The 17,438-nt window shown below is 42.5% G+C and overlaps 1 protein-coding gene and 1 pseudogene across 2 annotated transcripts in view; one reads left to right on the top strand and one right to left on the bottom strand.

The window, feature by feature from the left end:
* Positions 1-12,258, bottom strand: part of LOC311314334 — a 29,291-nt pseudogene extending 17,033 nt beyond the window's left edge. The window contains exons 1-5 of the transcript in view: positions 12,139-12,258; positions 11,445-11,578; positions 11,204-11,309; positions 10,633-10,836; positions 10,415-10,515 (exon numbers count right to left, since the gene is read on the bottom strand). The product of the transcript in view is annotated as an uncharacterized misc_RNA (transcript). The remainder of the gene's footprint in view (positions 1-10,414; positions 10,516-10,632; positions 10,837-11,203; positions 11,310-11,444; positions 11,579-12,138) is intronic.
* Positions 12,259-12,375: 117 nt separating this feature from the next.
* Positions 12,376-14,346, top strand: LOC311314333 (C-X-C chemokine receptor type 3-like; the record flags this gene model as incomplete). Its single annotated transcript, XM_084444671.1, has 3 exons — positions 12,376-12,381; positions 13,128-13,526; positions 13,639-14,346. The coding sequence occupies 3 exons, from the start codon at positions 12,376-12,378 to the stop codon at positions 14,344-14,346; spliced, it is 1,113 nt and encodes a 370-aa protein (XP_084300797.1).
* Positions 14,347-17,438: the final 3,092 nt, after the last annotated feature.

Genomic DNA, 17,438 nt, shown 5'->3' with positions numbered 1-17,438 from the left:
CTTGGGGCAAAGAGGCTCCTCCAGCTAACTGTTCTCCTGTTTGAGGCGTTCATGATCCTGCTGCTGCAGGCAGGGTAGGCCTAACACCAAACCCTGCAAGCAAGGATGACCCCTACTCTTTCAGATAGACCCCAAGAACCCAGGATGATGTGAGCTCCTTCTGATAGACCCTACCCACCATGAATAACCCCTAGCCTACATCTTGACCTTGACCTAATCTACTTGAGCTCACTAGCATAGGCACCAGTAGGGTGATGATCCTTCCATGCTCCTACATATCTTGGGTCAATCATACATGCACCTGTGTGGATTGTTATTAGGAAGAGCCAATCCTGATTTTAGATCTGTCTTTTAGATCTGATTTGTCTGACCTAGGAAGTTTAACCCTCCTGAACTAGTTTGTGTGACATGTTCCACCAGCAATAACCTACAGTAGTTGTCTAGGTAGCTTTTAGCACCTACTGTAGGGCAGACCACATTATCAATGTACTGATGATAAATCAGGTTCACAGGATCACAAGGCCCTACAGAGAGTGGTGTGGTCGACTGAATGTACCTTAGGGGGCCACTCCCCCACCTTGAGGACATCTACACTAGAAGGTGCAAGACCGAGGCCAACAGAATCCTGAAGGATCCCAGCCACCCAGGCAATGGACTGTTCTCTCTTCTTTGGTCAGGGAAAAGGTACCGCACACATATGGAAAACACAGACTCAGGAAGAGCTTCTTCCCACAAGCCAGCCGGCACCTGGATGAGTTCAACTAATGTATACAGTGCCACTATATCTAGTGTGTCAGAATATCTAGTGTATATGTGCATCCTCTGTATACATTGGTATTTATCCTGCTATGCAATGTATGTATATCAAGTAGTGTACAGAAGCTGGTTACCCTGAAACAGGCTTGTTCTGTTCTGACTGCTGTGTTGCTTCAATGACTCAGTGTGCTACTAACCGTTTTTTGCCTCCCCTAGTGCCTCTCTCTCTCCCTCCTATCCTCTAACCAGGTCCAGTGTCAGCTGCGGAGCTGTGGATATCGTAGTATTTAGTACACACACACACACACACACACACACACACACACACACACACACACACACACACACACACACGTACACACATCATTCCACATCCGGCTTAGGCCTGGACCTGATGCTCTTAGCCTTTCTTGGTCTGAAACTTTAATTTAATGTATTGTTAAATGTTCTTAGCCATTAGACAAATATACTCCAGGAGCTTGCCCCAGGTTGCCTGTTTCAATATCTGTGTGGTCTGTATGGCTCTATGTGCTACTAACCCTGTTCTGCCTTCCTTCTCCCTAGTGCCTCTCTCTCTCCCTCCTATCTTCTAACCAGGTCCAGTGGATGCCCCACTGTCACCAGCAGACCTCCCGGAGTCCGATAGATACCCCCGTGTCGGCTGTGGATGATGTAGCATGTCCGTAGAATGTTCTCTCTCCTATGATGCTTTTAGCCTCTCCTACTCTGAAATGTAATTTAATGTATTGCTTTATAAATGTTCTTGGCCGGTAGACAAACATACTCCTGGAGCTTGCTCGATCGCCTTGTTGAGAGGGGTCAGGGAATAATTTTTATAGCTCACTTATCTGGCCCCCGGGTGATTACTGTTTTTTTGCTTCCCTCTGGAATATGTAGAGAGTGGGTCGTATGCCCACCTCCCTTGTTCTCTGTAAAGCGCATTGTGTTGCCTCTGGGTATGAAATGCGCTATACAAATAAAGCTTTGATTGATTGATTGATATGACATCACCACACATGTAAATGCAGACAACAGTATTGTATATACTAATATCTCACCCCCGGGATTATTTATTCAAAGCTATAGCATGTACATAACACAGCGGGTATGTATATCCATAATAGCACATCACGGAGCCTGCAGCTACATTTCACTGTGAATTCCAAGATTGACTGTTAATGCCTACAAAGATGATTGAATTTGGTCATAACTCTTATTTCACTGAGGGCAAACCTCTCAACTTGCACAAGCTGAGAGTTGTGTTATATCACTCAAAATAACAAAACGGACAGTGATCGGCATTGTGTTTCATGGGGATATTTCTGCTACATATTCAGGATGCTGAGGCACCTATACTCACATAAAAACATCCATACATAAGTACAGCACGCATTGAAGTAAAACTACATATAGTGTCATCGCTACATGTCACTGTGCCACTGGTCCATTTCACACACAGGTGTCTGGGGAGGATGACAGCGCGACTTATCAAGTTAATTTCCTCATATCAGTTTGAGGACATTTTGCAGCCATGATAGTAACAGATGACAGACCGACACAGTATGGATACCAGCTCTGGCAGATATGGTAAACAACAGTGGTGTAGTGGAGGGTCTTCATGGGGTCTATCCACTTCTTTATCCACAGTATAGGCCTATTCCCTTCTTTAAACACCACTAATGTAAAAACTGTAACATATACCCACTTCTTTACTCAGAGTTTACCCACGTAGGCTATTTAGTCACCACTACACCCCTGCTAAACAGGGACTTCTGCTGGTCATCGTAGTAAACTGACCAGCGCGGCAACAGCACTTGCTATTTCCAGGCTATTAATCCACACTTTAACTAAATAAAATAGTGTGTACATTAAATCCATCCATATATATATATATATATACGCTACTTGTGTGTAAATTAAACCTTGAAAGATGGCCATTCAATGCAATGGACTTTTATTTTGTAATGTTTGAACACGTTTTTTCGCTTCCCGTGATGCTAGACTGGGCCACGTGACCAACAGACCACGTGATTTCATTTATCCATTTCACGGCTCGAAACCAAATAATGAATATACCGCGATAGACAACTGTGGGCACATTCTTCAGTCCCAAAAGGAATAATGATAAAAGGAACGAGCCGAGAACCAAAAAAAGGCCATTTTGGAAGAGGTGTTTCCATTATTGGTTTAGACACAAAAAACAGAATTATGGTCGATTTACCGTTTATTCGTTTTGAAATTATTATGGAATAAGGAATTATACGATGATACCCTGACCCATTTGAATGAAACTTTATTTATTTCTATCTCTCTCTCTCTCTCTCTCCACCCACCCATCTCCCCATCCAGTAGTACGAGTAGTAGTACTTTACTACAGTATCTACATTAAATGCAATTATTGTAATAAGTCACTTTGGATAAGTGTCTGCTAAATGACTGTAATGCAATGTAACACATACTGAATATACTGTAACACACAACACATACTGTATCACACAACTATACCTATACCACACATAACACACACTGTATATAACTATACCTATATCACACAACACACACTGTATATAACACACAACTATACCTATTCCACACACAACACATATATAACACAACTATACCTATATCACACAACACACACTGTATATAACACACAACTACCTATATCACACATAACACACACTGTATATAACACACAACTACCTATATCACACATAACACACACTGTATATAACACACAACTACCTATATCACACATAACACACTGTATATAACACAACTATACCTATATCACACATAACACACACTGTATATAACTATACCTATATCACATACAACACACACTGTATATAACACACAACTATACCTATATCACACATAACACACACTGTATACAACTATACCTATATCACACATAACACACACTGTATATAACACACAACTATACCTATTCCACACACAACACATATATAACACAACTATACCTATATCACACACAACACATACTGTATATAACACATAATGTTACAAACCACGACCAGAAAGACCCAAAGAGGCAAACAGAGACAGGGAAACAGTGGGCCTCATTCACCAACGAAGTAAAGAAGTTCTTAAGAAGCATTTCTTCTTAAACTGTACTTACGCCGTTTCTAAGAAAATTCAGGCATTCACTAATGGTTTCTCATCTGGGATTTGTTCTCAGCTAAGAACAGAATATACAAATTAAATAAATAAATGAATAGCAGTCGCAAGTAGGCCATTTGAATGCGGAAATGTAGACTATGCAAAATTGGGTGCGGTCACCTCAATTCTACAGTTGGATGATATATGATTTGTAATACCTAGTATGCTTAGGTTCTCCTCATTAAAGAGGCACTGAGAGAATATTATATTTTATACAAAAGATTATTTACCATAGAAAAAAAGGGATTTATAGAAAAGTATTCTCTCTCAGTAGCAGCAGGAAGAGTAAAGTGCTGTGTGCGTAAATAGCTGTTTACAGAAACAGCGACAGACCCATCGACAAGAGTGCGATGCATGCGTTTCTCTAAGGCCACCACTAGCTGCTGTCAGTCAGCAACATGATTCAGAATGCGTTTCTCTCAGAAGGCAACACTAATGTTAGCTGCTGTCAGTCAGCAACCTGATATTGGCCAACCAATGTTGCATCAATACAGGCAGTCAATCAGAGGCAGAGTAGGGCGGGTCTTCCTATGGTGACGTGTTTTCCGCCGAGTTCGCAGGACTCATGAACGCGCGCCCAGCGCGTCCCCGAGGCTCGTGCACAGCACATGTTTCAAATGGGCTCGATACAGGTATTGGTGGCTTCAAAAACAAAAAACCCCAAATGAATTAAAAGTTTATATTGATTAGATTGGTCTCTGATGCTGAATGATACCCAGAATTTTTTTTCTTTTCTAGCCCTATCTATCATAATCCACAAACCATGGGAAATAAGGGTCTTGGGCCGCATGCCGTCACGTGACTTGCAATACCGAGCTTTGGCCACTACGTCAAATGGCTTCATGCGCCGGTGAGCAACTTTCATTGAAATGAATAGGCAGCCATTTTCAATGCCGTCTCCAGTTTATATTATACCTCCATGCTGGGGATCCCACTACATTAGTTTCCCACTTCCTGATAACCCTCCGCTCCCCACTCATATTCCCGTAATGGACTTCCTAGCAGCGCACGTCACATGATTGAAATACAATTATATTTGCATAATTCCCAATAACGTGTCCTAATCATAACTACAATTTCCATTGTAAAAATGTGCGTCAGAATATCTGATATGTCATCGTTTAAATCATTTCGCTCCGAATTGCTTGTTATTCGTGTTGATCAGTCTTGAAGATGTCGATAAAATATTTAGATTGTGTGTTAATCATTTGTGATTTTGGTGTAAATTAATGACTGTGTTTTGTTTTAATTCTTTGACCGTTCTGCAAAAGCACCGTGACATTTCGCTGTATATATAATACCGACAAATCCATGACCATTTCATCAATTGGTGATTGCGGTCACCTCAATTCTACAGTTGGATGTGTGTTAGTGCGCTAGACGGAGAGTCTGCTGCGGAGAGGGTGGTAGTCCGTGTACCTGGTGTCTGTATCCATATCGCCAGCGGCACGCACACCCAACAGTGCTGTTGTCCCTATTATGGCACCAACGCGCTGGTCGAACTCGGTCAACGATGGGCACGCTGGCCCCCCTCCAGTAGCCTGCATATCTCTCCTCAAGATTAAACATTCACGATTCCTTTATTTGTCACATGTAGCCTAATGTCCAGTCACAGTGAAATGTTGCCGCCGGCTCCAAGGTTATGGTCATTACAGATAAACTCCAATACTCAATTTGCAAATGACACAATAAGGACCATGCTACAGATCAGATAGGGTACCTCTTTTGTCAACTGCTAGCGTTGACAGCTGTGTAGGTTATATAGCCTACATTTTTGTAGACTGTAGTCTATTGTATATTGTATTATATCACGTTGACATTTTGCACTTGTTATAAGAGGTCGATACCCCTTTAAGAAGCTGGGGCTGGTGGGTGGAGTCGTAAGAAAAAAAAATTCTCCAATGGATATATTTGACAAAAACAGGTTAATATGCAAGCCGGTTTTCATTGCTAAATCAAAGCGGGGAGAGCCGAGAGAGCCGGGAACGTGCGTCTACATTTCACATAAAAGTGAACTTTTTCGTGGACGCGCGTCGGACAGAAAAGCTCAACTGCGCAAGTACAAAAGTCACCGGAAGGCCAGAAAAGCTCAACTGCGCAAGTACAAAAGTCACCGGAAGGCCAGAAAAGCACAACTGCGCAAGTACAAAAGTCACCGGAAATGGTCAAATGACTACAAATTTGCCAAGATGGCGCGGTTCAATAGGGCTTCATTGTTGATAGCGTCAGTGAATGGAGTGGCTGTATCCAGTTCTATTAATACATCCATGAGCGGTGTGAATATGGTAGAAAATAGCTAGTTAGCAAACAAGTTCAGTGAGATAGTGAATGAAACCGTGCAAATAAATAAACGGAAGAAACAAGAAGTTGTCCGAGTGAGGTTGTTTTCCCACTGCTGTTTCCTGGACGAGGAGGGTGATTGAACCTGAAGGGAGCGCTCAGCCCTGGAGGAAGATAACGTACTCCCCTGTGCCCCCGAATCAAGATTAGGGAGTTGATAACAGGAAGGTTCAACACACTGTTCTGCCTCGCTTTATGCACCAAGGCAAATTCCTCATAGTAGGAGGCATAGGCGATTTTACCCTCTGAGATTAGGGGGGGCAACATTTTGACGTGAGAAAAAAACCAGTTCTGCCGTCCCGTCCCATCTATTTACAAAGAATGCCAGTTGTGAACAGTATGCTAATAAGAAATCCGTATGACAATTCAATATGTACAACACATCAAACTTCATCTAGACACCACAAGCATGTCAATATGACTTTATGACCGAGCACTAGGCCATACCCAACATCACAACATCAAACTGCAACTGCCTGCTGGTGCTAGCTTCCTCGCCGATGGTGATGTTGCTAGAGCTAGTGCTAGTGCTAGTGTTAGTGCTAGTGCTAGTGTTAGTGCTAGTGTTGGTGCTAGTGTTGGTGCTAGTGCTAGTGCTAGTGCTTGTGCTTGTGCTAGTGCTAGTGTTGGTGCTAGTGCTAGTGCTAGTGCTAGCTTCGATAGCCTCTGGAGCACTTCTGCATTCGATTGCACCTGCTGCGGTGTCATTTCGAGTGGTAGCTTCTTCATTAGCATTGCCAGTTTTATTTTATTTTTTATGAAGAAGTGGTCAATTGTTTTATAGCTCTTTTCGCCATTATGAGCAGGTTGGCAAGTTGTAGCTTGTTGAGGACTGTAGGCTAGTCAGATCAAATTTTTTTGCGGCCACGGATCAAACCGGAAATAGTTGAGGTCGACGGACGACTTGTGCCATTGGTGGATTATATAGGCCTATATTTTTTAAAGGTATCTTAGTTTAAGTAATAAATACGCTTTTAAAATGAATGATGACCTAACACAATCTGGTACAAACCACAATTAGCCTATGTATTTAATAATTGTGTTAATTAGTAAAAAAAAAAAAAAAAAAAATACATTTTTTAGAATTTGAGCAGAGTTGGGCTGGCCAATCGGGGGGGGGGGGCACTTGCCCCCCCTGACCCCCCTATAAAATCGCCCATGGTAGGAGGCCTACTTGGCTGAATTAAAATCAGATTTTGATTCCCCACGCTGGATTCGACATGCAGTCTTCTGACTTGCTAACGCACCTGACACAACCCCACCTAAACTATTATGCTATCGAAAAGCTGGCGAGTCAAGGGTGCGAATTACCGGTATTCATTCAGAGAAGTGACATCTGCGCACGACCCTGTAGTTGCATATCCTTATATGGGGCTGGCGGGGAGTTTACCCAAGCTAATTCATGTGAGCGGCCACAAGCTTTGAACTTGAGAAGAGAAGGCATTTGCGAACTCTTCCACCGTTTACGAACACGTCGTGAATCAGACGGGAGCTTTCCTTAGAAACGTTCTTAGGAAGAAATTTAAGAACAGAACTTAAGAAGATATTGGTGAATGAGGCCCAATGTCCCCTGGCTAGTGTGATACAGCATGGGTTGTGTGTTATTACACACAATGTGACACAGTCCAGAAGGATTAACACTTGGTTTACTCAGGTCACTCTAGGAGCCTGGATTATTATACAAGGACATGTTCGAATATCAACCACAGCAAATAGAAATTATTCCGTAGCCTACCGTATAGTGTAAAAACAATAAAACCAGTCGCAGCATAGAAATAAAATAAAAAACAACCTACGCTACTCAAGGAGGTGGAATAAATCGCTAACTGAACCAGTGACGTGTCTGAACGCCTTATCTAGGTAATTAAAATCTTCAAAGTTCTTTGTTCAGTAGTTGAAGTCAAATCAATAAGGCACTGGTAACACTTGGGTCCGATGCAACAGGCTTTAGGCTATTGCTCGTTCAGCAGAATAGGCAACAAAACCGGTGGGTAGCCTACTCGAGTAGACACACTCAAACTGGCTGTTACATCTCCTTATATTCATGTGAAACATTGTACTTCATGTGCACCCGGTTGTCAAAACAACCCCGCCTTCAGTAGATACGTAAGACAATAACATTGCACGGTATGTACATCCATAAGACAATAATATTACACGGCATGTTCATCCATAAGACAATAATATTACACGGCGTGTGCATCTGTTTTGTCAAAACAACCCCGCCCTCAGTTGATAAAACTTACTTAACTAGCACATAATCTTGACATGTGTCAATTTTATCTTTTATAGAGGAAGCTCCAACACTCATTTAGACAAGACACCTGGTGCTTAATCTCTAATACGCTCTCCTGATCACTCACACAGTACTTTTCTGCTGATCACTCGCACATTCCTGTCCATTTGCCCCCTCTGCTTGCATCTTTGTATCAGGCCATCTGCACATTCCTGTCCGCCCGCCCCGTCGTGAGAACTCCTACTGTCTGCCTCTCATGAGATAAAGTTGACATGTGTAATATCATATTTAATTAGAACAAAGGGTTGGGTCTAATTAGGGCTTAATCAAATTAATACACGACACCAGCTGGTTTAAAGGGAGGCATTTACCACCATCTATTAACATGAAAAAGCCTTCTATACAATGAAATAAACTGATATAACATGTGCTATGCAAAGCAGCAGATAGCTCTTGAGGAGGCAGATTATGCAACCAATAACTAAAAAACTGTGGATGAGGAGGATGGATAATATGACCAGTAGATTTGTAGTGCATGAAAACATACATTTAGTTCAAAAGTTGCTATTTTCCATATGTTTTGTGTCACCTGGTAAGACTCTTTGTATAAGCACTCCAGGGTTTCTACCACTAGGGGGATGGAAGCTAAAACCCTTGGAACAGAACTGTTTTGCATAGCTTTTTTCGGAAGCTGCCACTCTGTAGTTTAAGAGTGTTCAGTTTTGCTATGTGATGCAGCCTTAGTTGGTGGAATACAGACACAACTACTGACAGGAGCAGAAAAAGGTGGTTGTCAATTCCATACTGTGTTTCCTGAATGTGCTCCCTGAGGGAAAACACATCCTCTGACCCAATCTAAGCTCGCACAAACTGATTGATCAAGGACACACTGACGACTTGCCCTGATGAAGACTGGCGAATACACCGCTCAGCTGATCTGACCACCTTCACTGTACCCTAAGAAGGAATCATCAGCCCTCCTTTGTTTTTTAGTGTAAGCAAGTGGTAGCTCTGATCAAATGATGCAGGTACAGCATCCGTCACCAAGCTAGAACGGCACACATCACAGGACAGCTTTCGCAAGACCTGGCGAACGACAAAACCTGCTATGTACACAAGGGAATTTTCCACAAGGCCACCAAAGCGAGTTGGTAGGTAGCTATGGTCACACAGAATCGCAGAGATGTTAACAAAAGGGGATGGAAGGTCTTCTGTTTCTTCTGCTGCTACAGCAGAGGACATCTCTACAGCAGACAGGGACACGGTCTCATCCTGACGTGCTTGGAGAGACACCGCACCTATAAAAGAGACTGCACGACTGAGACAACATACTCTTGACTTGGATACACTTACTGTTCTAGAGTCCGGTCTGCAAATCGTAACATAGAATAAAACTATTGTCTTTTGTTTGAAACCAGCTTGAATCGACCACATCGCATGTTCTTTGAAATCTACCTTAAACCAAATATATAAATACTTTCATAAAGTTGTAAATGGATTTTTCCACAAATATCTATGAGATGTGACAACACAGGGTTAGCTTCTCAGGGTCTCCTTGCTCTCCTCTGGAACACACACACACACACACACACACACACACACACACACACACACACACACACACACACACACACACACACACACACACACACTCTCTTTAAGACCCCTTACCTCATCACATCAGATATTCGTTTCTACCATTAAGATTCCTAACTGACGGAAGTTCTTCCCACACTGGTCACAGTGGTACGGCTTCTCTCCTGTATGAACACGCTGGTGTCTTTAAATCTTTTGGCGTAGTGAAGTTCTTCCCACACTGGTCACAGTGGTACGGCTTCTCTCCTGTATGAACACGTTGGTGTGTCCTGAGACTGTCCACTCTAGTGAAGTTCCTCCCACACTGGTCACAGTGGTATGTGGTAGGTGGACAGTGATGGCAAACTCCCTCTGGTCTTTTGTGTATTCATGGCCCTCTTTTGACAGGAGGTGTATTGGAAGATCTGAAATTCAGTTAGCATACACTAATTAGTAAGTGCCCATGAAATAATAACTAGGAAGACAAAGATGGGCAAGTTTAAGGAAATAATAAAATATACATAAAATCATTTTAATTTTACCTGAATAGAAATTGAGCCTCTCTTTCAGCTCTTCATTTATGAGATTCTTCCCCCTCAGATCCTCCAGAAGACGATGCACTGTGTTCTTTGCCCTCTGTTCTCGGTCCTTTGCGTTCCTCATCTCTCGCTCCAGACTCTCCACCCTAGCCAAGGCTTCACTGGGTTTAGCCTTTACAGCAGTGGGAGATGCAGGCAATGTTGGTCCTAGTAGAAAGAAGGATATAAATATTTTCATTAATGTTTATATAACATCACTCACAGACAGCTGTTTGGTGCACAGTAGGCCTACAATGTACTATAAGCTGGCCTGCATTCTTAATCTCATCACCCCTCAATTCCACTGCCATGGACACATTCAACATGGACACATTCAACACTAGCATGTTTCTATGTGTATACGTGAGTGTGTCTAAAAAGAGTGGCAGTGTGTGTGTGAGAGAGAGAAAGAGAGAGGGAGAGGGGTAGGGAGAGAGAGAGAGAGAGAGAGAGAGAGAGAGAGAGAGAGAGAGAGAGAGAGATTGGAATATGACCAGGGTCATGATGCTGTTTGGGGCAGGGCTAGTACAAATACTCACAACATTAGGCGGAGATTCATTTTCTTGCATATGCAGAGGACAGTTCGCTGACAGGCTCTCTTCAGCCTTCCTTGAGGTTTGTGTTGTCCTGGTTGCCACTGGCTGAAGTGAAAGAAAAAAATAACAACTTGCAGTATCTAACAGTGCAATACATCATTGATTCCTAAACATTCAGAAAGAACAACCAAAAAATCCTATCAAATCCTAATAGTCTAGGCTAGCTAGTGATACACCTACTCTCTGGAGATGCGTCAGGAAACTACAGACAGACGGTAGGCTACAGCTCCATCTCTAATTAGAGAGATGACAGTCTGACCTATCTTGTCAAAATCCTCTGTCTTAAAGTGCTCACTGCAGAGCACGGTGTAGGCCTACTCAGTGGTCAACTTTCAACTTTCAACCTTCAACTGATGCAAAATGAACATTGGAATGTCAACTTTCTTGTTGTCTTCCTATTTCTTAACTTGTCTGAAATTGCCTGCCACCGCCTCGCAGCTTTCATTTTCGTTCTGGTCTGCTGCTGGAAAAGACTATCTGGATACCATTTGTCATGGCAAGTGCCCTTTTGATCTATCTATCTTCTTAAGAAAGTTTATGCGTGTGAGTAACAGATTTTGTTCAGCTTATTATTTGATGCAGCATTTTTACTGCTACGTTTTAGGGGCTACGTGAACTCCCAGTCTGAGGCGACAACGTCACAAAAACTGTAAATGTATAAAACCAGACAACGTTTGATGATAACAATTTAGCTTAAGTGTCATCTAAACAATTCCTGTTTTCAAATCTAACAGGTGTGTCGGTTTTAAACTGGGTTGCTAATTTTGACTATAGCGCTGCAATTGAGAATCCTGAGGCTGCGCTAACTCCCATTCCACCAACTCCTATGTAGACTAACGTTGGGTTCAACTTCACACCCAGTTAGGGTTTTCACCTTCCGGAATGCCTGCTTGGTGTTCATGTTGCCAAATTCATATTCCAATTTGTCCTTGAATTTCAGTTTCGCCTTAAACACATGATTCTTTATCAGATTCTTATTTTTTCGATAAGCCATTCTGAGGCTAGCCCAGTCTTTGAGCCTAAAAGCTTTGTGCTTTTCCTTCAGGCTCTATTTTATTTGGGGAGTGATCCAAGGTTTGAGTTGGGATATTTCTTTATTATCTTAACTGGAATGGTGGTGATTATGCAGCATTTGATGTAATCTGTGTCACAGGTTATTCTTTGAGACACACATACGGGCATTTAGACATCCATTGTAGAAGCATTTTGCACCTCCTCCAACCCACGTCTGTTTGCACCTCTGACCCATTGCCATATACCACGTACTGTAGGGCATGACGTCATTGTAGGCAAAACCCCATGCTGCTCTGGATGTCTAGAGACACATGGTAGTTGTTCAAAAATATTCATGTATTTATTTGACCCAATAATTGAGCATTTCACAGTTGTAGTGATCCCCCAACATTTGTGTTCTCAAAATCTACCGCCCACATACATCCTGTAGTTAAAGCAGAACAGTAACTGACTCATCGTTGGGTAGTAAAAAGCGGCACATAGAATAGGTGTAGAATTCTATTTATTTTATTTTTTATTTCATTTGCATAGGGACAGATACACATACATACAAGTTTAACGAGTGAATACAAGTTGAAATGTGGTGTCATGTATCACAGCATTTATAGCCCAGGGCTAGTTTGCAATGCCTGTCCCTAGGTGCTAGAATAGACCTACTGTAGAACAAACTTGAAAATGTTCTTCCAAGACATACTACAATAGTTATTCATATCTAACACTGAGGCCTTTGAAACACTACGGACATATTTTTGAATAAATCATAATTATTTTTAAAATCATGTTCAAATATACATATAGGGGTCAAAGTTGTAACATATGTGTGCGTTTATGCTTTGTTCTACATAACAGGAATCCTCATTGGACAAACTATCTGGCAAGATAAGAATAAAATACAATGATTTACCGGCCGATTTCTTGAATGAGAGCAGTGACGACAACTACACAGGTGGCTTTACAGAGAAAGTGTGTAACTTCAATGAAGGTATACGCTTCAAAGCGGTGTACCTACCGGTGCTGTACACCCTGGGGCTGATTCTAGGCCTGCTGGGAAACGGGCTGGTCCTGGGGATTCTGGTCCAGAAGAGGAGGAGAGGAAGCTGGAGTGTGCTGGACACCTTAATCCTGCACCTGAGTGTGGCGGACAGCCTGTTGCTGCTCACCCTGCCCTTCTGGGCTGCTGCAGCTGCTCAGGATCAAGGCTGGAGCTTCGGGACGCCCCTCTGCAAGATCGCTGGAGCAATGTTCACGGTAAAGCCTGAGGAAGAGAAGGTTATCTCACAGTTTTGATATCCTTGCTGTTATTCTACCAGTACCTCCCCCAACTCCTCTCTGTCTCCCTTCTCTCTTTCTCTCCCTCCAGATCAACTTCTACTGTGGGATCTACCTGCTGGGCTGCATCAGTCTGAGCCGTTACCTGAACATTATCCACTATACCCGGATGTACTCCAAACTCAGCTGCCTGTCTGTCTGGCTGTTCTCTCTCCTTCTTTCCATCCCTGACTGGATCTTCTTGGAGGCTCTGCCGGATAGCAGACGGGACAGAGTGCAGTGCGCTCACAACTACCGGGCCTTCTCCCAGTCTGCGACTGACTGGCACCTAGCCTCCCGCCTGCTCTACCACATAGTGGGCTTCCTGGTGCCCTCGGCCGTCCTGCTCTTCTGCTACTCCAGCATCCTGCTGCGGCTGCGGAGAAGCTCCCTGGGTCACCAGAAGCACAGGGCTGTCAGGGTCATCCTGGCCCTGGTGCTGCTCTTCTTCCTCTGCTGGACGCCCTACAACATCACCCTCATCATGGACACGTTCAAGTCCAACAGCTCCTGCCAGAGCAGGACCAGCCTGCACACAGCCATCACAGTCACCTCCTCTCTGGGCTACCTCCACAGCAGCCTCAACCCGGTGCTGTATTGCTTTGTGGGGTACAGGTTCCGGCGCCATCTTCTGGACATACTGAGGTCACTGGGCTGCAAGCTGAAGACTGGGGTCGGGCTGCAAGCTGCAGTACAGAATCTGGAGAGCCATGTGAGACTGGAAGTTGTGAACGGAGAACCAGGAGTGTTGCAGTCTTGAATGGTGTAAAAAGCTGAATTGACGCTTTTTCAAGTTGCATTATTTGCTCTGTGAATGAGTTATGATGATGATGTTGGATTGGATTAAGCACATAGCTATTTTGTTCATTCTGTAGATGCCATTGCATTTATATATATTAGTTTTTGTATATCCACCACAAGTAAACATTATGTAAATGTTGAATTCTGTAAAATCACTAGTCATTAGGCGCCAGGCAGTCTCAGCTGCCAGAACCCTATTGTATTTTCCAAAATTCTGAATCTTCTTCTTCTTCCTATAGTGTTTTATCATCTTTTATCTAAGTGTTCAGTGTGCATTTACACCTTGCATTTACATGTATTTTCTTTGTTTTTGTAATTCTAAAGGAGAAAATACTTTTTTGCATTTTGAGTTTGGACTGTCTCAAGGTCATGGGAAAATTCCCATCCCTTGATGGCTTTAAAACTGCCTCATGTCTTGTCCACAAGGTTAAGTGGAAACTATGTTTACAAGTGTTGTGTGCATTTACACCTTGAATTAATATGTATTTTCTTTCTGTTTTTGTACTTCTGAAGGAGAAAATACTTTATTTGCATTTTGCATTGCATTTTGAGTTTGGGTTTTCCTGAATTGTGAGAAATGTCTTTTAAAGAAGCACACCAACACAAACCATAGTGGAGTTGACCAAGGTAGTGTCATCGTCTATGTATGGAAGCAGTATTTTATTTATTTGTACCTTATATCAATATGCATTTTCTTGCACGCAGTTTGTCCATTGCTGTTAGGCATTAAGCGTCTGAAGTTTAGAGGTCGTTTCACCAAAAGACTTGTAATTCTAAAGGAGAAAATGATTTTTTGCATTTTGAGTTTGGACTGTCTTGAACACTCGACAGAAAATGCCTGTTCAAGGTCATGGGAAAATACCTTACATTTAAATGGCTTTAAATCTGCTGCCTTATGTCATGTCCACAATGTTTAGTGAAAAACATGCTGATTAGAGTGCAGTGATATGTGTTCAGAGGTATGTCATTGTTACTGGTTGGTTGATGTCACAGCACCAACCGTTTCCTTTTCTGAAGGAAAAACATTTTATATTTTAAATGGTGGCTGTTTGAATGGTGGCTTTTTTCTTTTCTAAATAAAGTCATTATATGCAGCTATGCAGCTATGAATGAGTTAAAATTTGATCTTTTTTAGATTGGTCTCTGATGCTGAATGATACCCAGAAAAAAATGTTTTCCTCTTCTAGCCCTATCTATTATATTCTATTTTGGGTAGAAATAATGGCGCGTCCCAGGCAACTCGTGTTTTTCCGACCTCCTACACGTGAAAATGCTCTGGAATGGCAGTCAAACCCGTAACTTCCCACCCGGCAACTGGGAGTACATCGATCTGTACGAGTTCACGGGTGGGAAGTTACGGGTTTGACTGCCATTCCAGAGCATTTTCACGTGTAGGAGGTCGGAAAAACACGAGTTACGGGTTGCCTGGAACGCGGCATAAGGCTTTGCCATCACGTGACTTGCAATACCGAGCTTGGCCTCTAAGCCCATGGTGGCTTCAATGCGCCAAGCTGATCCTGGGGGCTTGTGTAGACTAGAGCGCTTCAATACCAGAGTAAAGACACATTGGTCAAGCGGAAAGTAGGTATCGCGCCTCTAGTGGCGGGATATGGGCATTGCATTTGTGACAAATAATTCACTCATGTTCGTATTGTTGTATTGGAGCCGACCAGGAATAATTCGATTGCCACCACAAAGTGAACCACAAAGCTTCACCAGCATCAGTGACCCGTTTACAGGTAAATATTAACATAATAGTCATCATTAATTGTTGTATCATGAATTCCTGATGTTTTAATAATGATATACTTTCAAGTTGGTCTACAACAATGGCAATGGCACTAAGGTGAAAGTGGTCTCTGGTAAGAGAAGATCTCCATGGAGAAACGCCATGCTGGTCAGAATAGAAAAAAGAGAGTGTCGAAAATCTGAACGCAGGTGGCGAAAAACAGATCTCCATGTTCATTATGACATCTATAAAGAGAGACTTCGCATTTAAAATATGGAGCTGAGAAATGCACGGCAGACCTTCTTTTCTGACATCACCAAAAACCATAACAATGCGCGTGCCTTGTTTTCCACTGTTGATAGGCTGACAAACCCCCCTGTGTCAGTAGCCTCTGAACTTCTATCCACCAGGGCCTGCAATGAATTTGCCTCATTCTTCACTGACAAAATTCAGAAAATCAGACAAGCAGTTAGTGCCTCCATTCCAGGTACAGGACATGTGTCGTCACAGTGTCCACTTAAAATCAATACCATGACACAATTTCATCTGATCAACCATAAAACCCTGGGGGACACTATACAAGATCTGAAACCTGTTGCCTTGATGTTCTACCTACAGACTTCTTCAAAACTGTATCCAACTGCATGGCCTCTGATTTATTACAAATTGTAAACACATCTCTTCTTTCAGGTGTGTTCCCGCAAACCCTGAAAACTGCAGTCATCAAGCCACTCTTAAAAAAGAATAATCTAGACACCTCACAAATGAACAATTATAGGCCCATACCAAACCTCCCATTTCTAAGCAAAATAATTGAAAAGGTTGTTTTCCAACAACTGAATAACTTCCTGGCACTAAGTAATGGCTTTGATGTCTTCCAGTCAGGATTTCGACCACACCACAGCACTGAGACTGCTCTAATTAAGGTATTTAATGACATCAATTTTAACAACAGATAATGGAAAAATCTCAGTCTTAGTACTACTGGATCTCAGCGCTGCGTTCGACATGGTAGACCACAACATACTACTAGGCCGACTGGAAAATTGGCTGGGAATTTCTGGTACAGTGTAAGATTGGTTTGAATCCTACTTAAAGAACAGGGACTATTTTGTGTCTATGGGCAATTACAAATCTGAGCTGACAAAAATGACCTGTGGAGTTCCCCAAGGCTCCATCCTGGGGCCTATTCTGTTCAACATTTACATGCTCCCACTAACTCAAATTATGGAAAACAACTAAATATGTTACCATAACTACAGAGATGACACACAATTTTATATCACCATATCACCAGGAGACTATAATCCCATACAAGCGCT

The sequence above is a fragment of the Borostomias antarcticus genome (genome assembly GCF_949987555.1).
Source record: "Borostomias antarcticus genome assembly, chromosome: 10".
Lineage (NCBI taxonomy): Eukaryota > Metazoa > Chordata > Actinopteri > Stomiiformes > Stomiidae > Borostomias > Borostomias antarcticus.
The sequence above is the reverse complement of the archived record's forward strand: the minus strand, read 5'-3'. Positions and strand labels throughout refer to the sequence as shown.